Source organism: Canis aureus, chromosome 13 (genome assembly GCF_053574225.1).
Source record: "Canis aureus isolate CA01 chromosome 13, VMU_Caureus_v.1.0, whole genome shotgun sequence".
In the NCBI taxonomy this organism is placed as follows: domain Eukaryota; kingdom Metazoa; phylum Chordata; class Mammalia; order Carnivora; family Canidae; genus Canis; species Canis aureus.
In genome coordinates, this window is record NC_135623.1 from 51399277 (window position 1) to 51422343 (window position 23067).

A 23067-nucleotide genomic window follows, 5' to 3' on the forward strand; every position below is an offset into this window, starting at 1 on the left:
TTCCCCAGAAACTATAGTTCAGCTTTTCTTTCATTCCTGCTGCCCCTTCTCTCACAGGGAAACATGCAAACTACATTGATTACTTACACAAAATCAATGACTTAAATGTACGCTAGCTGACAGGCTCAATGTAAAAATGACTACGATTTTTATCAAAATTAAAATAGGATTGTTAAACAGCCTTATCGATTCAGCTGCATGTATAAAACTAAAATTGGGTTACTGTATGCAAGATAAATACTTAGCAGAGGAAATGAGCCTTTTTATATCTAGATGGCATTTTTCTTTCTTTGAGAAGTAAAGAATAAAATAGGCTTTTGCTAATTTTCAAAGATAAAAAAATTATGTAAAACATTTCTTTTTGTTATATGCTAATTTAAAACATAAGATTATCTTCCAATAACTGATGGAAATTCTGTGCAATTGTAAATTCTGGTTACTCAAACCACACAGGATGTTTGGTGCAATGTGCCCAGATAAACTGTAAATTGGCTTATCATAACCAAGAGAGAAAAAGCTATGGGGGGGATCTAAGGCTTGGAGGGCTGGAGAGAGAGATACTCAGAGGCATCTAGGAACAAACTTTGCTCCTAATTCCCTGACCACAGAATTTGGTCTTGTCGATCTGTTTGGTTCAGAAACCAAAGAGCCTACTATTGCCAGAAAATCCCTTAAGAAGAGCAGACATTTAAGTTCCCCCAGAAGAGTGCTCTAAGCTTGGGACCAAAAGACAAGAGTGGCATGAAGGAAGTGGTGTCCTTTTCACCTTGGCCAGACCCTATCTGCCCAGGGAGCACCAGCAGCAGCAGCTGGTGTTGGGGTGGAAACCAAAGGCCAAGGGAAAAGCCTTACTAGGGCAGTGCTGAATTCATCCAACGCTACTGCCTCCTTTCAGTTAAGTTTGAGAAGGCCCAGACAAGCAGTGCCATTGGCCCCTCTGGGTCGGCGATCCTGATAAGGGAGAAGGGGTTTATCAATGTCATTTCTGGAGTATTTGAAAATTGCTTATGAGGTGCTCCCCCTAGTCCATCATGGTTCCGTAGATCTAGGAGGAGTCCTGGTGCAACCATTTACAAAAGACTCCACAGATTATTTTGCTTTACAAAATTCTGTGTAAGAACCATTTCTAAGAGATTTACACATGCAGCCCAAAGAGAAGCTACTCTCAGGTTTAAGAGGAGGAGATTTGTCTTCACTCGCTTTAGGAACACTCTTGGGCACAAGGTGGAAATACTGGTTCAGTGTGAAGCAACTGGGGCAATCAAATGGATAGTTTCTCTTAAAGTGCTTTATGTTTGATCAATTTGTGCATCACCCACATGTGTGACCATCAATTATGCAACCATCGTTAGGAACATACTATAAAAAATAATCGGAGTATTGTACATGACACTAATGGCTATATGCATTGTTTCTGTTTATATTGATGGGATTAAAAGTGCAATAATTTTCTATCACAGATGGCCAATTACTAGGGAAACTAATGATGATTGTAGCCTCGAAAGCTGCCACTGATCGGTCTCCCCTACCCTGGCTCTCTCTCCTACATGAACTTTTGAACCATGTAGTCGGAACCGTGGAGGTTAGCAGTTAATTTTTTCCTCTAAGTTTCTTCTGAGTTCTTGGTTCTTGTTTACCCAAAGAAGCCGTAAGTTTCTTCAAGGCAATAATTATGCCTCCTTCTCTTTTGTCTTTCCTACGTTACCTAAAATATCCATGTTCAAGAAATAATAATTGAGTGCTGGTAGTCTGTCTTAAAAGAAACTGTGTCTCCTAAGAGGCATGCTTTGAAAGCATAACTTACAAAAGAACATTCAAGGGGACGCAGAACCTGGCTGAAAGTGCCTTGTGTTCTTTACTAGTTGCACAGCCTCCAATGAATTACAAACCTTCTTTGAATCGAAGTTTTCTCATATAAAGTGAGGACAATATGTCTAAAGGGAATAATGGGATTTTGTATGAAGTACAAATTATAGATACTTGATAAAAAATATTCTATCTCTCCCCTTATTTCCCCCTCTCCTCCCTGAAAAATACAGTTTCTTATATGGTGTGAAATTTGAGCCTTTTGAATTTAAGAACCATTGAAATGGAAAGTAACAGAAGAGATAGTCACATCAATGGAACATATATAGTTAGCTCAGAAACAGAGCCTAGTGTGCATGCATGTGAGTATACACCCATGTTTGTGTGTGTGCATGTGTGTATATATATATGTGTGAAATTATCATAATGCCTTATAAACATCTGCTTGAAGATAGACTGGACGGGTGCCTGGGTGGCTCAGTTGTTTAAGCGTCTGCCTTTAGCTCATGTCATGATCTCAGGGTCCTGGGATGAAGCCCCACGTCAGGTTCCCTGACCCTAACCCCCACTCATGCTCTCTGTCTCTGAAATAAATAAACAAATAAAATCTTTAAAAAAAGAGAGAGAGGCCAGATTCCTAAGAAGTCAAGTCATATAAAATCAATTGATAGGATACTTACTTAAAGGGTGCTTACATGCTACCTAATGGTTAAGCATGTAGGTAAATGTTCATCAGATATCCTAAGGGTATTGATGTGATCATCCCCACATATGAAGGTGGTCTGATCTATGACTCTGAAGACATGACTTTCAGCAGTGGTCAAAGTTTGGACTCTGCATGTTTCCAGAGGCCTCAATGTTCAATGACTTTATGGCTAGGGTAGAAGCAAGGCCTTGATCTGTTGCATTTTAATGGCACAAGCTCAAAGTATCACTAATCTTCTCCTGCTAAACATACTTATTTAAATACATTGGTAGTCTACAGACTCCTGGAATTTGAGACCATGAACGTGGTCTCTAATATACAGTTTCTATAGATCACAGCTGCTTTGAATTGGCTTTGTTCTGTGGCATGAGCCCAGTTATCCCCACCCTTGGTCTTAATTTTCAGAGGAAGTAAGAAAGAAGTTTACATTGTTTACTTTCATTCCCCAGAGTAAGCAAGATGTAGTTGGGAAGATGATGTTGGGCAGCAGCTGAGGAGGCTTCAGGGGAACAGGATTTCACAGAAGCAAGAGCTCCATACTGCCTGCTGGACTCTCCCACTATGGTTCACGTGGACTTCAAACCTGAACTGGCTGACCTCAGGGCCTAAGTGCTGACCTCAGCACTCTCCTCTTCATCTTAACTACCACACTATACTGTTCCAGCTTTAAAGTCTCTCTTCAGTATTCTCTATTACTTCCTGCTGAACAAAGCCTAGAATAATAGCTGGTAAACAACCACATCAAAGAAAGGAAAGACATGGCAAATTTTTAAGTGATTGTTAGACATAACAGAATCAGAGCCATGCATGTGAAAAAATCTGAAGTAAGCAGGAGATCCTTTGAGAAACATCAGAAGTTTCCATCTAACCTTCTCTTTTTCCTCAAATTAAGTTTCCTTTCAGGGACATGTGGGTGGCTCAGTTGGACCTGCCTTCAGCTCAGGTCATAATCCCATGGTCCTGTGATAGAGCCCTGCATCATCCCAGGCAGAGGGCAAGGGAGAAACAGACCCTTACCCTCTGCCTCTCCTCCCTGCTTGTGTTCTCTCTCTCTCTCTCTCTCAAATAAAATCTTTAAAAAAAGAAAAGAAAAAAAGTTTCCTTTCAGTACAAAATTCTTTATAACCTCGCTCCCTCTCTATTAAATGAAATATTTTCTATTTTAGTAATCTCCTTTGAAATATTTTGATACTTGTGATACTTATAATTTCTGGCTTAGATTTTAATTATCTATGTATATATTCTATTTTCTCTATTAAATAAATTCTTTGAGAGAAGGATCAATGTGAGATTGATCTTTGTAATATTCACAGTGCACAGTAGGCAAACACTGAATAAAAGAATGGATGTTTTGCTTAATATTATTGAAAAAAAAACTATAAATTCTTTTTCATAGCAAACACAAGGTAAGATTTTATGCATCAGGATGAGACCCCAACCTTCTAACTATTTATTTATTTATTTATTTATTTATTTATTTATTTATTTATTTATGAAAGAGAGAGAGAGAGAGAGAGAGAGGCAGAGACACAGGCAGAGGGAGAAGCAGGCTCCATGCAGGGAGCCCAACGCAGGACTCCATCCCCGGTCTCCAGGATCACACCCTGGGCTGAATGAAGCTGAGCCACCCGGGCTGCCCTAACCATCCATTTATCTTCTGAACCACTCTAATCATTCACTATTCACTCACCTTCCTATTCCCCTCCTTCTAACAAATATTTATTGAATATTTGGCATTGAAGATGAGTTAATGAATAAGGCATGCCTGGTTCCTGGCCTAGTAGAACTTCAAATCTAGTGGATGCTAACCACTTGTAACATTGTTTTGTAAGGAAAACTAATATGGGATTCTAAGTAATGAACATATAAGTGCAGTTTTTAAAGCTGGACAAGGGTTAATTTATCCTTATGATAGAACTCCATGGACTGGTGCATGTCCACTGATTACATAAAGACAATAATTTCTGCCCCTGCCAATATCAGCAGTATATTATCAAGAAAACTGAGGTAGTATATCTAAAATCACTTCGAATCTTAGGAGCAAATGGTGGTATTTCAAGAAAAGCTTTACTGCTCTTACTGTCAGCCATGGTGAACCCTGGATTTATTTACATGTAAGATTATAAGATTATAGACTGTAAATGATTGTGGAATCTTACAGGTTTAAATTTTAAGACTCAGTTCATTATTTAGGTCTTGGCTCACTGGACTATTGCTGCATCCCAGATAAGCATTTCTGCAGAATCATGACATTCTTCCTGGGATTATTTTCTGTTTTCCTTTTTAAAGTGTCAAATGTAAATAATCAGCACTTGTGTGATTCTTTATAGCTTACAGCATGCTTTCACATAAATTAACTCATTTCATCTTATCATAATCCTCATTTTACAGAGGAAAAAACTGAAGCTGAGAAGGATTAAGGAAAATCGACTGTTACACAACATTTTGGCTGCAAATTGAACCAAAATGTTATGCCTTCTCACCATACCATGCTACCTTTATACACACAGACTGTGAGGGAAAATGAAGCCAGTCCCGTCAAAGTGGCTTCATAATATAGGAATGTGTGCCTGAAGTTAGAGCATGTAACAAAAAGTAGTCCTAACACAACTCTTCGGATAGATGTATTCACTCATCCATCCATCTGAGATGTCATACAGTAAGAAATATATACATCCTGGCACAGAGCTTCCAAAACCTGTAACTTCCTGAGTCATAGGGGTGATAGGAAAATCTTTTACTACAATATTTGCATTTTGCCCCCAGTTCCTGGCACAGAGGTTCAGAGCCTTCCTGGATTGGTGAATGCATCCACATGCAGGGGGTTAGTACACCCCAAGCTGCTTGGGGACATAAGATCCTGCACTTGGGACCTTTCTAGACTTTGCCCTATGTACCTCTGCATCTGGCTTTTCATTTGTATTCTTTATGGTATCATTTATAATAATCTGGTAATAGCAAGTAAATGTTTCCCTGGGTTCTGTGAGCCATAATAGCAAATTATCAAACTGGGGAGGGGGTCATGGGATCCCCTGAGTTGAAGCCAAGTCAGAGAGAAGTGTGGGTACCTTGGAAATCCACTACTTACAGTTGGTGCTTGAAGTGGGAGGCTGTCTTGTGGGATTGAGCCCTTTCCCTTCTATGCTAACTCTGTGCAGTGTTAAAACTGTAGGACACCCATTTGGCATCTGCAGAAAAGTGGAGAATTGCTTGGTGTGGAAACATCATACATTTGGTGTCAGAAGTGCTCTGAGTACAGAAACATTTTCCTTTACAAATCATCCATTCAAAAAATGTTTTTGAGTGGCTTCCATGGATAGGCACTATTTTGGGCCTTTGGGGTTACAGCAGTGATCAAAGCAGACAAAGTATCTGTTTTTTGTGAGGCTTATGTTCTAGTTGGGAAGGCAGATAATAAACAGACTACCAAATGGTTAAGATGCCATGTGATAGTAAATGCTAAAAGGAACAACTGAGCATGATAGGTGGGGAGAGATTGGTGGATAGAGGGTATGTTGTTCCACACAAAATAGTTGGGAAAGGATTCTCTCCTAAAATGACATTTTATTGGAGACCAGAGATAAAAGTGAAGGAGAGAGCCATGTGGATATCTGAGAGGGAAATCCAGGTTGAGCTAGTGCCAAGTGCAAAGACTCAGGATGGTTCTTGGTGCTGCTAGAGCATCTCACTCTTTGCCCAATCCATTCACTCTCCCACAGAACTATTTCATATCTTTGCCTCATCAAATCTCCAATACCTCCTTGCCTTTTTTGGTCCTCCACCCTTAACTTCACTTGTCATTTCACTGGGAAAATATAAACAATATTAAGAGAACTTACACAAGCTCCTATAGTTACATGAACCAGTTTACTTGCATCTTTGCCCTGATACCATGCTTCCCTCCTATTACTATGAACTATCTGTGCTTAGGAGACCATGCTCTCCCTTTGTGATCTAAAGCTCACCCTCTTTCTCCCATTCAAGGATATGGGTCTAAAACTCCTCCCTTCTTTTTTTCTGTATGAATTGTTTCTTCTCTAACAATTAATCCATCAATACAAATACCCTAATAGTTTTCCCCACTTAAAAATAGATCCTATGTTAACTTTGTTGTTGTCCCATTTCTGCATCTTTTATACCAGAATGCCTCCAAAGAATTAATGATTATCACTGTCTTTAACTCTTTTTCATTCATTCTGGAACTTTAATCAGGTATTTACCTCCACAACTCTGCTGAAATAGCTTATTGTTAGGTCCCCAGTGATTTCCATTTGTTGAAATCAGTGGTTGATTCTCAGACTTCATTTTATCTGAACTATTACCACCATTTGAAGTAGTTGACCATTTCCTCTTTTGAAACACATCCTCTGCTAGCTTCTAGGACACCAAAATCTCTTGGTGTTCTTCCTAAGCAAACTGGATATCCTTGGTAGTCTTTGTGGAGTTCTTAATATTAGGATGCCCCAGAACACAGTCCACTAATATCTTTTCTTCTCTATTGTCTCTTGCTAGTCTCATTCTAATTTCTAATCCATTTCTAAGCTGACCTCTCCCAAATGTGTATCTCTTATCCAGACCTCTTCCCCTCCTATAGTCAACTGCTTACTTTTCTACTTGGATGTCTCAAAGGCATCTTCATCCAAGTATGTGCAATACTGAGCTTTTTATGAGTTCCTTTAGCCTGCTCAACCCTATGGTCTTCTCTATCTTAGTAAATGGTAACTCCATCCTTCCAGTTACACAGACTTAGTCATCCTTGTCTTTTCTGTTCCCTCATAACCTTTATTCAATCTTTCAGTTCTTTCAAGTTCTACTTCCCACCAGATTTACTCAACCACCTGGTCCAAGCTAAACCATCTCTTGCTATGATATTGCTCTAGCTTTCTAATTGGTCTTCCTGGCTCCATCATTATCTCCAAAAAGCTATTTTCAACCCAGCATCCAGAATCATCCTTTGGAAAGGTATGCCAGAACATGCCATTCTCTTATCAAAACTCTTTTAATGATTTCCTGTCTCTCTCAAATTCAAGTTCAAATTCCTTAAAAGAGGACTTCAAGATCTTATATAATTTGGCCCCTGCTATGACTGTGACTTCAACTCTATTTATTCTCTTCCTTGCTCACTGCATTCTAGCCATACTGGCCTGCTCACTATTCCTTGTGGACACCATACACACTCTCAGGACTTTTCCACTTGCTATTCCTTCCACTTGGAATACTCTACCATCAGAAGGCATCAGAAGTCTCTCTTATCTCCTCTAGATCTTTGTTCAAACATCATTTTCTCAGTGAGTTCCACCCGACTGCCCTATTTAAAAGAGCCATTTTAACTCCTCTAACCCATTCTGGCACTTCTTATTCCCCTCCTTCATTTTATTTTTCTCTTTAGTATGTATCACTCATCTTACACATTATGTTTTTACTTATTTGTTGGTTGTTTCTTACTACTAGTATAACTTCCACAACAGCAAAGATGTACCTTTTTGCTCATTGCTATATCCTTGGCACCCAGCAAAGTGCCTGGCATATAGGAAGAACTCAATACTTACTACTGAATGAATGATGAATAAGTCTAAATAACTTTTTTGAGTAATTTTGCCATAAAACAGAGGACAGAGATGGAGGTGGGATAAGGTGAGATTTAATTTTTAAGATATGTAATATTACAGAATACATTGATGTTAATAGAAATGATTCAGCAGAGACAGAAAATTTGATAATATAGGAGAAAGAGGGAAATCTGTGTGAATCATATTGTTAAGTTGGCAATAAGAGATAATGCAACAGGAGGGACTGGCCTTACATGAGGGCAAAGAAACAGGAGAAAAGGCAAAGAATATAGATGCAGGTAAGTGAGATCTTATAAAATTTCTGATTGCTTCTAATTTCCTCATTGGCTAATTTCCTTTCTGTATCAGATGAGATGAAAAAGGAGAAGAGGAATCAGAAATTTGAGAAGCAAGAAGAAAGTATGAAATGGTTCTCTAGAGAGTAGAATGAGGATTAATTAGGGGATGGTAGTAGGATCACTAGGTGCACAGTTAATTGTCATGAATTTCAAATGAGACCAGTCAGCATGGTCGTGTGTGTTCCAGCCATGTTCAGGTACACAGGCAGGAAGGTACAGAGTTGGCTTTAAGCAGGGCTGGCACTTTGCTATGCAAATATGAAGCAGTAAGAAATGAATAAAGTTGCTGATGGTGTATGCGATACAATAATTATAATGACGGACCACGAGATCTTGACTAGGTAAGATGGGACATGAGGGTAGAGTAGGTTAGAGGCTTTGTTAAGGTGGTAAGGAAAATAAACTGGCCATTCTAGCAAGTTTGAAGAATAGGTCACAAAGATAGGAGCTGTTGGTAACAGAAGACATATGAAAAGGAGTATGAAAGGATGCTGTTATCAGTAGTAATAAAGTCAAGTGTCTGTCTATAAGGGTGACTGGCTGAGATGAAGTGGAAGGCATTCTTAGTGGAGAAGAGACAAGAAGGCTCTTGACTCTTTGGCTCTTTAAAGGCCAGGATATTAGGAAGATAAATTATGTGAATACTGAAAAATATAAAGAATTAATCTATGTATACGATTAAAAAAGAAGACAATGGGGAGGTGCTAACATTTTTTGGACTCAGAGAGTGACCTAGAGTTCTACTGATAATTCCAGCAAGAAGGGGTAGCAGGTGATATGATATACACATATTGGCATAACTTTTAAAGGAATGAGAATATTTTATGGAGAAGGCACAGGAAATGATCTGGAATTGGTAATGAGGTGCAAGGAAGACAGCTTGCCCCACTTCAAGGCTCAGTGATATGAAAGACACCTGCGGCAGAAACTTGACTCAGGGGACAGGTTTCAGTTGGAGCAAGATGGTGAAGGGGGACATTCTGAGGAGAGGTAAAAAATACAGAGACCTGAAAATTCCATCAGTAAACAAGGCCTTTACTAGCTACTGCATCTGGACATTTAGAAATGTCCATTTTCAAGATATGATTTTAAAGAAACAATTCAATTTTCCAGGGTTGTATGTTTCCTCATCTTCTTTAACAAAATACCACAAACTGGGTGGCTTAAAAAACAAATCGATTGTTTCTCAGTTCTGGAAGCTATAAGTCTGAAATCAAGTAAGGCTGTGCTGCCTCTGAAGTCTATAGGGGAGAATCCCTCCTTCTCTCTTCCAGCTGTGATACCTGCCATCACTCTACTACCTGTCTCATCATGACTTGCCATTTCTCCCTCTGTGACTGACTCGTCTTCTTGTTAGGACACTAGGATTGGATTAAGCACCCAACCTGCACTAGTAGAACTTCATCTTAAATAATTATAACAGCAATGATCCTATTTTTAAATAAGGTCACATTCCGATGTAGTAGGGGTTAGAATTTCAACATAATTTTTTTTTGGAGGACACAAATCAACCCATAACGGGGGTGCTGATAAGAAAACATTACATCTTTTACAGAATGTGTTCCAATTTAAGTCGCTCAGATATTTGTCCTACTCAGTAAATGAAGCCCAGTAATTCAAGTGTTTAAGCAACGACCTTTATTTGTAGAATGCATGACAACCCTAATAGACAAAAAGTGTTCTATACTGTGCATGTGATTTAAGGTTATGTAACACAAACTTGTCTGTTAATGTCGTGTGATGACGTCATTGAACCTCTTGAGACAGCTTAGCTCAGAGGAGAAGCATTAAATTTTGAAGTTGAGGGTCTTGGGGTCTCTTTCACTCTTGTAGCTCCTTTATTTATTTATTTATTTATTTATTTATTTATTTATTTATTTATTTAAATTTTATTTATATTCAATTTGCCAATATATAGTATAACACCCCAGTGCTCATCATATCACGTGCCCTCCTTAATGCCCATCACCCAGTTACCCCATCCCCCCACCCACCTCCCCTTCTACAACCCCTTTGTTTCCCGGAGTTAGGAGTCTCTAATGGTTTATTTTCCTCTCTAATGGTTCCCCACTCAGTTTCCTTCCTTTCCCTTAGAGTCCCCTTTCACTATTTCTAATACTCCACAAATGAATGAAACCATATGATAATTATCTTTCTCCAATTGACTTATTTCACTCAGCATAATACCCTCCAGTTCCATCCACGTCAATGTAAATGGTAGGTATTCATCCTTTCTGATTATTTTAAAATGTTGAACCAACTAAAGCTACCAGCCTACGGGTCTAAGAATAGGGGAAAGCTTGCAACGGTGTGATGTCATAATGTTAATGAGCTGAGAACATTTCTTGTTATGGCTGGAAATGGGCAGGAGAAGGAGAAAAGAACTCGTGTGGTTCTGCAGTCATGAGCTGAAACAGGGTCTGAGAGATTCCAGTCTCTGAGATACTCAAAAGTGCTATCCTAGGTTTCAGCCCCATAGCTGTGGCTGTGGCTTCTCCCTAGCTTGTCTGAAGAGTCACATGAGTACAAGACGTCACTCTTCTGCAGCAGAGAAAACCTGCACTACAGAGCCATTTGTTGTGTTTTCCACCCGTCTTCTGACCCACTGCAAGTGGGGACCTCAGAAGGGCCTACATCCTGTGCCTGTTGTGAGTGGCTATCCCTCAGAAATCATGATCCAGGGTCTCGGAGAGAACGCGGAGGGGGTGATCCCAGTTCCTCACATCGAGTGAGCAGTTAGGCGCATACGAAGACTTTTCTTCCCAATGAATGCAAATCAATATTCACTGTATTAATGCAACTCACTGCGAATTCTGAATTGGTAGCATCCACATTAATTAGGTTTGTTATGCTGAGCGAAGTGATCTGATGATTTGACTCTTCTTAACCTTGTCGGCATGGAGCCAGCATTTCAAGATGGGATGGAGAAGCGGAGGTTTATTACTTGAAGGTAATGTCTTTCATGAAAGATGCAGAATCCAACTGTTTAGGAGGGCATCTCTCCCTCTCCACTTCCTGCACAGCTTGTAAGAAATGAAGTCCCTCACACTATTACTCTAATTGAATTCCAACTTGGGTAATTACACTATAATTAAATAAATTTTCCCTATAGTTTTAATTCACTGACAAATAGTGCTAGTCAAACAGCTACATTTCACTCCGAGAAATGATCCCCAACTCCATTTCAGTGATGAGTGGAATGATTTATATTTGGGAAATGTTGTGTATGAAAAATGCACAGTTCATAAAATATTTTAGGTATCATTCATGATTACATACGCTTTTCTCAGCATGAGATAACATTAATTTCTATTATAATCTTTCATCTAATTCCTCATATGCTCAGCACCAAAAGAAATAAGACAGTTAATTAGCAGTTCTTATTTTCAGAACAATTTTTGTTTAGTTAACCAGTAGCTGGTATTTTCTATTTCTGAAGCACATTTTATTATCCCTGGCAGACAACTGGATAGGTGTTATTGTTTCCCATTCTATAGATGGAAAAATTGAGGCAGCATTCCCCAGAATAAGGAAGCCAGTTACTACCAGCCTTGGAACTTAAGCTTTCCCGGGTCCCCTGGTCCAAGGCACTTGCTGTCAAACACTGGGTCACTAGCAATCACTTTAGTTTTACTAATGAGAAAAGAGCAAGCATATATCTGTGACCTATATCTCAGGTCATTAATTTGTAATAATTAATGACTTAACCAGGAGTCAGAGGCCTAATAACTGGGCTCTGATGCCATCCTTGGATCATGAGACCATAGAGATCCTTTGTGTCGACATGTTATTATTCTGTACAGTTCAACTGGAAGAACAGTTCAAACTATGATACAAATGGTAGCAAAAAGATTCAAATTTCAATTTTTATTCTAATGCCCTTTCTCAAAGGGTTGTAGATGGCTTTTAATAAAAGATAGTAAAGACAACATCAAAATACTCACAAAAAGCAGCAGTAGCAGGGGTGTTATAATGATGCCCTGAAAGAAATAAAAGAGACGATGATCATTTTATCAGCCTAGAAAGCAGGACACTTTCTTTGCCATTCTAAACTCTGATTCATGGAAATGTTGATCCTTCTCACTTCTGTTTAATAAAATCGAGGAGATAAAGACAGGGAGCCCCAGTCTTGGGTCTTTAGAAAGCCTTAGCCTCTCTATCACAATTATTGTGTTTAGTATCATTGAAAGTACAACCACCAATCTTCCTTAAACTCGTCTGCCCTTTTTAAAACATAAGTTGCCTTCCGTGTTGCATATGTATCACTCGGGTGAAGCTGGCAAGCCTTCTCACTCCAAGACTTTCAACTCTAACTTGGATAAAGTGCCCCCTTTCAAGAGAAGACAGGTGGCTCAGTCCCAGTTGGGGTCCTCTCCTGAGCAAAGACCACGTCAGTTGTGATGAATGAGATGTCGTGATTTTGTAATGTGAACCGATCTCCCCTAGGAAATGAGCTGGGATCTCAAAACTCATTTTACTTGATTAGACTCCATGTCTCCATGGTGGAAGGCAAGTCTTTCATCTAATTCAGCCACATAGGAGCACCTCAGTCCCTCTGCCTCCCCTAGGCAGAAAGGAGCAAAAGATTTGTTTTCTGCAATGACAGGAAACAGTTTGAGGCTGTTGTCAATGAGGCAGGATACAAGCTTTTAGGTTTTTTGAAGGGAAATCTTTAAAACTAGGTGTTTGAGTTGGGAGTTAACATGACAGGTTTCAGTTTTAGAGCAGCAGATGATTATTCGCCCCTCTTACTTCTTCCTTTATCTCTCAACACTTCATTATGATTTCTACAAGAGAAGTGTTTCATATTTTTATTAATGAATTCTACTTGGAACTTTAAAATCCCAAAGAATCTGTGTGTGTATGTGTGTGTGTGTGTGTGTGTGTGTGTGTGTATTGCATGTGAGTGAGAGAGAAAGAGATAGAGACGATACTGTGCCCAGGATCTAGGAGTGGGACCACTTCACTACATTTGGGAAAAAGTCCTTTTGGTATTTATATGAAATCTTTTTGTCATTACAGTAACTAAATATTCTTTTGAATGTATCGCAAGAGGGACTGGTTACCTCATATGAACATTGCCACTCTGATTTTCTTAGACATATACCACATACAAAGATTCACACACGAGCTCGCTTTATTGTTAAATAATAGAATAAATGCTTCTTTCTTGTGCAAACTTTTGCAGTTGGCAGTAACGAATACAACACTTTAAGTGTTGTATTTTTAATCTGTTTATTAAAATATGTGTTGTGGTTTATCAACTCCACTGGGGTCTATGAAGCAGGTTCTCATCAGCACATTTAGGAGAGTTAAATGTGCAAAATGCCAAAGTAATTTTTAAGAGCTACAGTCCCTCAATGACATGGAATATATTCATACTTTAGGAGGAATTCCAAACTTCACAAGGCCATGTGGAAATGAAAATATCTGTCTGTTTCAGTCAATGTGGGAGTCACCTGATTTCAAGTCAATTTGTTTAAACATTTATTGAATGTCCATTTATATGCCAGCCACTGTTCCATTAATTAGAAGAATTAGTGGAAACAGATCTGGCAGAAAGGAAAACAAGGATAATCCAGTAAGAGGGAAGGGGATTCACAAAACTATACAAAGTTGAGCAGGGTGGGAAGAAAGTATGATGTGGAGGCATCAGAGACCAAGGGCCTCGTGGTCAGAAGAGGGAGTTTGGGGTTGATCCTATCAATAATGGCAAACTCCTGAAGAATGTCAAGTAAAGGTACGATGAGGTGGTAAATAATTTAGTATATGGAGAAAAAAATTGGTAAACTTAGCTTACAAGCTAACCAGTTTTACCTTTGTTATCTAATAATTCACCCACATCCAAATAAAAGAAAACAGAAACTTGTATTAATGTTAATTATGAAACATCAACAGCACTAATAGCACTTAATGAAAATAAGGTACAGTATCTTGCTAGGATAAGAATTTTCAACCAGAGGGAGGTTGAGCACTGTCACCACTCAGAGGACATTTGTCTTATATTAGAGGAGGTGAAGCCACACTGGTGTCTTACAGTACAGGGGAACCCATGCTCTTCCTAGTGACCGCTAATTTTCCTTTGCCATAGTAGAATACTAACAGTAGTAGTAATAGTATCAGGACTATTAATGGTATTTTGCTTCAGCAATTTTACGCAGCACATTTTAAAAATTGGCCCTCCCCTACTGAAGGCAGTAGGTTACATAATAGACCCATTTTATAGATGCGGAAATGGGCATTCAGAAAAGCCAAGCAAACTGCCCAGTCACACAGCAAATAAATGGCAAAGGCAAAACCTAGATTTGAGTCTGCTTTTGCCCAACTCCAAATCCAGAGCTGACTCCACTATGCTACTGGTCCTGGATGGCAGGTTTCAACAACCAGTATAGTTTCTACAGAGTTCTGCTTTGGACATATATGTAGGGATTAGTTGCTGTATGATCTTGGTCTCAAGGTGATAACCAATTCGTTTTTTAAGATTTTTTAGTTATTCATGAAACACAGAGAGAGAGAGGCAGAGACACAGGCAGAGGGAGAAGCAGGTTCCCTGCAGGGAGCCCGATGCAGGACTTGATCCCAGGACCATGGGATCATGACCTGAGCCAAAGGCAGATGCTCAGAAACTGAGCTACCCAGGTGCCCCAGTGATAACCAATTCTTAGAGATGACTTTGCTTTGGAAGGCAGAGCACTATTATCTGCAGGTTTTCCTGCCTGAATTTTCAAGTATATAGTTACCAACACACAATAGTTTCCTTGCAGTTCTTCCAAAGTCTTAATGATATTCATTCCTAAAATATTAAAAATTTCCTAGCAAATAGGATAAATTTTTTAATTCTGGATTCAAGATTCCTTTTTATTTTCTCAGAAATGTTTATTCAACTTCATTAACTAAGAATGAATTGTTATATAGTGCTAAAATCTGTTTTCCAACTGTATTAGGAAGTGAGTCAGTCACAATGTCATTAATCCTGACAAGAACACCACAAGCTTTAGTGAAGTCATTATAATAATTGTCAAAATATTACATAAAAGCCAACATTTATGAAGTGCTTATCTCACATCGATGATATGCTAAGGACTTCATGAATGTTATCTTATGAAACTCTCACAACACTATGAGGGAGGTAGATTTATTATCCCCATCTTGTACAGAAGGAAACTGAGTCTCAGAGATACCAAGGTAAGAAGAGGAATTCAATCTCTATCTCCCTGACTACACAGCCTGTGAGCCTGAACAGTGTAAATAAAATCTTTGCAGTCTTACCCTGTTTCCTCAGGGTTACATTTTAAGAGTAAACCTGAGAGAAGCTTCAAATCAGTATGTCTTTTTGATGACATGAAACAAATTGAGAAATCAGCCTTTGTGTGACATGGTTGATACATTTTTTTAAAGTCAGGTTTTTACAAATATCAATGGTAAAAAGCGTGGGCTGAAAATGTAAACTGTAACAGCAACAATCACTGGGAGCTGGAAAGTCAAATAAACATGTTTTTTTCTCTTGGGTATATAGAAGGCTCAATTTGATTGTCTCTTTTCTCTTTCCCCAGTAAATCCTATGCAAATGGATAAAATCAAAGAGGTGGTGGATGAGCACTTCTAGCAGATGTTACCCCTCTGCTTGCAGATTCAAGGTCAAGACATAGTTTTAGCATCCTTGCAATTGGGATGCTGTGTTAAGCTTTCTGATTGCAACACCTGAAGAAGTCAAGTCACAAAGTGACTAACTTTGATTGGCTTTAAAAAACCTTCAGAAAAGCCATTTACACCTCTGATGTGAATGACTGGGTGATTATATTTCCATGGCTTTAGTGGGAAGGAAAAAAAAAGTGTGAAATCTCAGACGCAGAGATTTAGTAACTTATAATACAAGCCAAGAAAAAACCTCCAAAAAACAACAACAACACTGTAAATGCACCTCTCTGAGCAGTAATATTAGTTAAAAAGGCAAAACTTAAGTGGATTATTGGTTTTTTTTTTAAATAGAAAATGTTATCAAAAGGTTTTGCTGCAACAACTATTGTGATCACAAAGAAGCCAAAATTGACTTCTTAGGGTGTCTCTCTCTAGGATATTGAATTGTTAAGTTTTGGAAAAAGTGCTTTTTACTTTCTAATTAAAAGGCAGTGACTTAATTTTTACAGAATGACAGACACTCATCTGAAGTGTGACCCCTCTGTCTCCCTCACTTGCTCACCAGTGAGGTAAGGCAATGATGGCTGTGCTTTCGCCAGAGAACACACAGAGAGGCAATGTTCTTGTTCTGAAAGTACACACTGACCTGGATGAAGCTATTTCACAGTAAGGAAGTTGTCTTTTATAATTGATCCCAAACCAACTCTACTGTCACCCTGTCTTCTCCTTGGAGCAACATAAGGCACATCTCACCCCTTCTGCCTTGTAATGACCTTTTAACTGCTGCTGCTTTTAAGTAGTATAAATAAAATCTCTGCACTCTTCAACTATTTCCTCAAACTTACAATTTAAGAATAATGCAAAGGTGAGTATCTGGGTCCTCACACTAAGTCTTCTTCAGGCTAATAAATGGTCCTTAGCCATCCCCCCAAACCCGTCCCAACACTGTTCCCCTAGAGTAGGGTTCTGAGGCTCGTTTTAGACATAATTTCATTTCAGGTGAACCTAAGAGTCCATAGCACTCGCTTAATGACAACTGACCAAAACTTAGAGATGTCATCCTGGAGCACTGTCTACCAGGCCAATCAATCCAAGGATTATTTAATTACCTAGAAGGATATACCTTTGTTTGACTTCTATTTACTATTAATTTACATGCTAACTTACACCTTTTTACCCAGTAGATAAAGAAATAATTTCTGTCTAGTAGAAAAAACAACCATAACAAAAGTTATGATCTTATTACCCTGCATGTATTAGCCAGTTTTGTCCTCAACCTAGTGAAATATTTTGGTATTCTCTTCTGATGGACTATATAATCCCTATTTCTTTCTCTCTCTCTCTTTTTTTTTTAAGTTTTATTTACTGGGGGTATTGTGGGGCGAGGGGCAGAGAAAATCCCAAGCTGACTTCCCAGTGAGTGTGTATCGCATCACTGCTGATGCGTGATTTGATTCCACAACCTGGAGATCATGATCTGGGCTGAAACCAAGAGTCAGATGCTTAACTAATGGCGGTCCCCAGGTGTTCCTATAATCCCCATTTCTATAATCTCTTAGAAATCAACTTTACCTTCCTTTTGGTTCCCTAATTATTCAGTTATAAAATGTTTGATACTTGCTTATTCTATATTTTTAAGAAAGTCATGTTTTCAACTTTTGAAAATTCTACTTTGACAGCTCCTTTACTCTGAACTGTGCATTTATGTTAATGCAAAGATAGTTTTTTTTAATTTTTTTTATTTTTTATTTAAAAAATTTTTTTTTAAATTTATTTATGATAGTCACAGAGAGAGAGAGAGAGAGAGAGAGAGGCAGAGACACAGGCAGAGGGAGAAGCAGGCTCCATACACCGGGAGCCTGACATTGGATTCGATCCCGGGTCTCCAGGATCGTGCCCTGGGCCAAAGGCAGGCGCCAAACTGCTGTGCCACCCAGAGATCCCAGTTTTGTTTTTTTTTTTAAAGGATTAATGCCAACTAAAACTCCCAGGTTGTTTTCACATTTTGTCCAATGCTCAGTACACAGTGATATCTTAAAAGGTTAGAGAGGAGCTTATTCTTCAAGAATGAAATCATGTTGAACCACTATGTAATGAGAGAGATTGGTGAAAATATCCTAAGCAATAAATTATAAAGTGGTGGTACGGGGAATTTTAGAGATATCTAAATTTAAACAAAATGGTCAGGATATATGGTATCCAGAGAATATGACTTGATAAACATGAATGTCAGAGTGAACAGTTGAGTAAACTTCATAGAGTAGAAGTAGAAGTAGAGAAAAAGGTTAAAGTGGTGGAATATTAAAAGGAGGGAGACTGATGAGGAGGCTGTTCAGTAATCCAGGCACGGGTGGATTTGAGCTAAGGTGATAGAAGCTTAGTGATAGAGACAGAGATATAACATTCCCAAGAAGTATTCAAAATGTAGATTGGTAGATTAATTAAATATTGAGGAAGGGGTGGTGATAAAAAGGAAGGAGGGAGAGTGTCTTAGGCTTCTAAATTAAGTGATTTGGGGCCAGATAGGGAGGTTGTAAAGCCAATTACTGAGCCATGGTAGATTTGGGATACAGATAAATTCTTCTTCAGGAAGATGATGAATCTGAGGTGTCTAAAGGGCCTCCAGTTAGAAACTCTTTAAGTAGCTGGATATATGGGACAGAAGCTCAAACTTGTGTGGACAGAGGAGTGAGTCCTCACCATACAGTTGGTGGCTTACTATTACAGTGAAGAAAAGAAATTAAGGAATACAGAATACCTACTGAAACTCAGAGGAGGCCTAGCAGAAAACATTTTCAATGTAATAACTAGTGTGGAAGTTAAGATGGATTGACAGCTAAGAAGGAAGAGGAGAGAGAGAAAGAGAGAGAGAGAGAGAGAGAGAGAGAGAGATGGTTGCACACTCTTTCAAGAAATCTGGCTATCAAGAGGAAGAGAGAGGTAGAGCCATAACTTGAGGGGAATGGATATGAGGAAAAGGAAGTCTGTTGGTTTTGTTTTGTTGGTTTGCTTTGTTTCAGAAAGGAGAAACTTGAGGATTCCAAAATTCATAAGAGTCAATGGGGGCAAGAGGAGTGGAGGTTTAGAAAAGAGAAGGGATTATACTTACTACCTTAGGGAGGCAGTGGGAAAGGAGTCCCAGTGGGAAAGGAGTCCCAGTGCACAGCTGCAGGGTTTAACTTCAGGAAGGAGGTGGGCTGACATCTTTTCATTGTAAAAGGGGAGAAAAGGATAGAGTAGGTACAGATGAAGACAAACTTGTATGTGTTTGATGTCAGAAAATTGAAGGAACTTGCATTTAAGAGCTTCTATTTCCTATCTTAAGTAGAAGGTGAAGTGTTACTGAACGGAGGGGGAGATAGGTTCAGGCAGGGGGAAGTCAGTGATTGGGAACTCATGTGGATGGGTGTCTAAAATGATGAACGGCCTGGAATTTCATTATTCTGCGAAGGTAACAAGTTAGCCTGCCACGGTTTCATGGATGGTAACAAGTTAGCCCGCTATGGTTCCATGGATGGAAACCATGGTTTCATGGTTCCATGGTTTCATGGAAGAAAACACAAGACTCGGGTCAGAGCCACAGGACCGTATCACTCCCAGGATAGCAAGCAGACTAATCAGTTCCCCTAGCCCTCGCGTCAAGCAGAGTGGTGTAAATGGGCTCAGATGGATGCCTGCAACTATGGTGGGTTGCATTAGAGAAAAGGAATACTGAGTTTAGGGAATCCAAACCTTTATAATGAAGCCATGCCTATCTTTTGCTCTAGAGGTGAATACTATCTTTATATTTCCAAGGCAGTAAGCAAATCTGCCATTTGCTCCAGAGGGAGATACTATTTCTATCTTTCAAAGTCATTCACTATAGAAACATCCCTGAGAAGAGAGTTGAGAACAAAGAGCCATCAGTGCCTCTGATGACAAGATGTACAGAAAATGTGAGAGATACATGGAGAATTTGTCTTCCAACAGAGGAAATGTCCAGCAGGCCAACCCAGCTGATATTGGTCATCTCAACATTTGAGCTATTAAGCTCATCATTCCTCCCTTCAAATATCATAACTTATTCAGGAGAATGATAATTAGATAATCACTTTTAAATGACCAGAAAAATCTCTCCAACATGACACTGATCCTCTAACATTCCTTGAACATTACGATTAAAACAAGTAAGAGTCTAACCAAGTGAATTGACTTCCAACTCATAATTCACTCTCTTTTTTCAAATTGGAGAATTTACTAAATGTATGTTTGAAATCTAGATCCTTGCTAGATTGAGCTGTGGTCTATGGGCCAGCAGCAATGGTCTCACATGGAAGCTTGTCAGGAATTGCTGAATCTCAGACCCCATCCCAGACCTACTGTACCATCATTGGTATTTTTAACAAGATCTCCAGAATACTTGTAGACACATTAAAATTCAAAAAGAACTGATTTAGTTCCAGAGCAGGGGTAGGTAAACTTTTTTTGAATAGGGCCAGATAACAATTATTTCAGTTTTTTTTTAAAGATTTTATTTATTCATTCATGAGAGAGAGAGAGAGAGACAGGAAGAGGGAGAAGCAGACTCTGTGCAGGGAGCCTGATGTAGGACTCAATCCCAGGTCTCCAAGATCAGGCCCTGGGTGGGCTGAAGGCTGTGCTAAACTGCTGAGCCACACGGGCTGCCCTATTTCAGGTTTTATTGGTCATACAGACTCTTACAATTACTCAACTGTACTATTGTAGCTGAAAAGCAGCTAAAGTCAATTAGTAAATAAATGGACATGGTCAAATTTGACCCAAGGGCTGTATTTTGAACTCCTGTTCTAAAGTGTTGTTTTGGATTAGCAGTTATATTTTAAAAAGAAATAAGTAAGTGTAATAAACTTTTAATAACTCGGGTTTATGGTGAACCAGTGGTGAACACTGGCTACCAAATATCATAGCATGTGCCTTAGTAACTGCTTACTCCATACTACTTAATTACCCATTCTTTAATTTTTCTCTAGACTGAAAACAAAATTATCAGCTAATAGTGTGTAAAATTTACTTTCTTCCCCTTTTTTATATTTGCAATGACATTTGCACATGCCCAACTGCTGATTCTACTCCTTTTCTTTATGATTTGTCAAAGACAGCAATTCAGCAATCTCAAATATTAGTTTTCTCAGGACCCTATGAAGTAATTTGTCTGGATCAGAAGATAGAGTCTGCTAATCTTGGGCCTACTTTCCTTTTGCCAATATTTACTTTACCATTTCTAATCTGAAGATGAGGCTCTTTGCTAAAGATGATGGAAGCAAAGGGAAGGGCCAGGGGGACAGGGGAGGATGAATGAATAGGAGGATGCCGGATGGTAGGCAGAATGTGTAGAGTTTAGGGTCCTAATATCCAGAGCTATATGAGAAAAATGGTAAACACAAGAACACAAAAGGGATATAAATTGTACATTACGAATTAGAATATAGAGTTATATGTTAAAGCTGAAAAACAGTATTCAAACTCATGATTTTTGAAAAAGTAAATCTTTTTTCAGACTATGTAAACTCATAGACCTGTATTAAAACTATTAAATTGGCTTTTTCTAACTAGATTAAGAGTGATAAGGACAACCTGAAGTTCAATTAAAGCCAGAAGTGAGATGGATATGGGAATTTTCTGTATTTTTCAAGATTCTTTCTTCTAAGTTTACAGATTTAACATGCAATAAATAATTTCGCAAAGGAGCCTCTTAAAAAAAAAGCTTATCTGTAGAGTATATATTGGACCAAAGAGGCAGCAAAAGGAAACTAAGTCAAGATTTTTCTTTGGCTGACATAAGGTTTCATAGCTGAGCGATGATTTGTCAAGGTTCAGTTTGGCCTGCAGGCCTCCACCATGGTCACACAGCTGTACTCTGGTGTGTTCTCTGGAAATACATGTAGCAGTCTACTAAGGATCATTAGCAGCCCAATAACATATACAAGAAGCACAACTCTCTTAAAAGGTCAAGATGATGGTCCCACATTACCCAATGGTCAGCCAAAGTGTCTGAATCTTATATACAGGAGCTGGTAGTTGCAGTGATACCAACTACTGGCGTCCTAACAAATTGGTCAACATTTATTAATGTACGTTATACCCTAGGAACTGTCTATGTGCTTCAAAAACATTATCTAATTTTAAATTCCAATAATAAATTGATTATCTCAATTATAGGTGAGAAAAGAGAAGCTTATAGAGACTATGGATAGGCTGTAGGAAATACCAGGAGGCAGAACCCCAGCTACAGAAATAAAAATAAAGGTTGAGAGGTCAAGAGATGGTCCAAAGGGAAGAAAAGGTGTTAAAAGGAAAAAAAAAGAGAGTAAAGGAGGAAGTAGGAAACTACAATGATATTCAGAAAACTGATTGCAGGAAACCAACATAAAATATGTAATATAAATTAAAAATAGGATCAAAGATTACAAATACAATCTGCTAGTGGTGTAGGAATATATGAAAATAATGCACTAAGAAACTCTCTCCAGGTCATGGGAATAATATTGAATATTTAATACCCATTGGCTTAAAAGATTTAATGTGTATCTGCCATTTTCCTCATTGATGCCTTTAACAGAACAGGACACCTGGCACATATCAGGTATTAATACATTTTTTGCTGAACAAATGAATGGATGTGTATCCACAAATGCTTCTTTCAGAGAACAGCATATCCATTTGATAAGAAACACACACTTTCGTGCTTTAAGACCCTATGTTTGAGGGGACACGTGGGTGGCTCAGTGATCGAGTGTCTGCCTTTGGCTCAGGTCGTGATTCCAGAGTCCTGGGATCAAGTCCTGCATCAAGCTCCCCCCCCACAGCTGGGAGCCTGCTTCTCCCTCTGCCTATGTCTCTGCCTCTCTTTCTGTGTCTCTCATGAATAAATAAATAAAATCTTTTAAAAAATAGACCCTATGTTTGTAATAATAATGAGACTAGATGACATTTATTGAATGCCTACTCAGTTTGAGTCAGGAACTGTTCAATGCTCTTCGTATGTACTAAT

General features: G+C 38.7%; 1 protein-coding gene and 1 long non-coding RNA gene across 18 annotated transcripts in view; one reads left to right on the top strand and one right to left on the bottom strand.

Annotated features, from left to right (window-relative positions):
• Positions 1 to 3732, top strand: part of LOC144282499 (uncharacterized) — a 78406-nt gene extending 74674 nt beyond the window's left edge. Inside the window, exon 8 of the long non-coding RNA XR_013350944.1 lies at positions 2962 to 3732. This is a non-coding gene — a long non-coding RNA (uncharacterized LOC144282499). The remainder of the gene's footprint in view (positions 1 to 2961) is intronic.
• Positions 1 to 23067, bottom strand: part of SLC10A7 (solute carrier family 10 member 7) — a 243748-nt gene that overhangs the window by 55585 nt on the left and 165096 nt on the right. For all 17 annotated transcript variants that reach the window (XR_013350937.1, XR_013350934.1, XR_013350935.1 and 14 more), the window contains one exon: positions 12365 to 12400. Coding sequence is in view for 11 of the 17 variants with exons in the window: in XM_077846252.1 (XP_077702378.1) it covers positions 12365 to 12400 (36 nt within the window). In the remaining 6 variants the exon portion in view is untranslated. The remainder of the gene's footprint in view (positions 1 to 12364; positions 12401 to 23067) is intronic.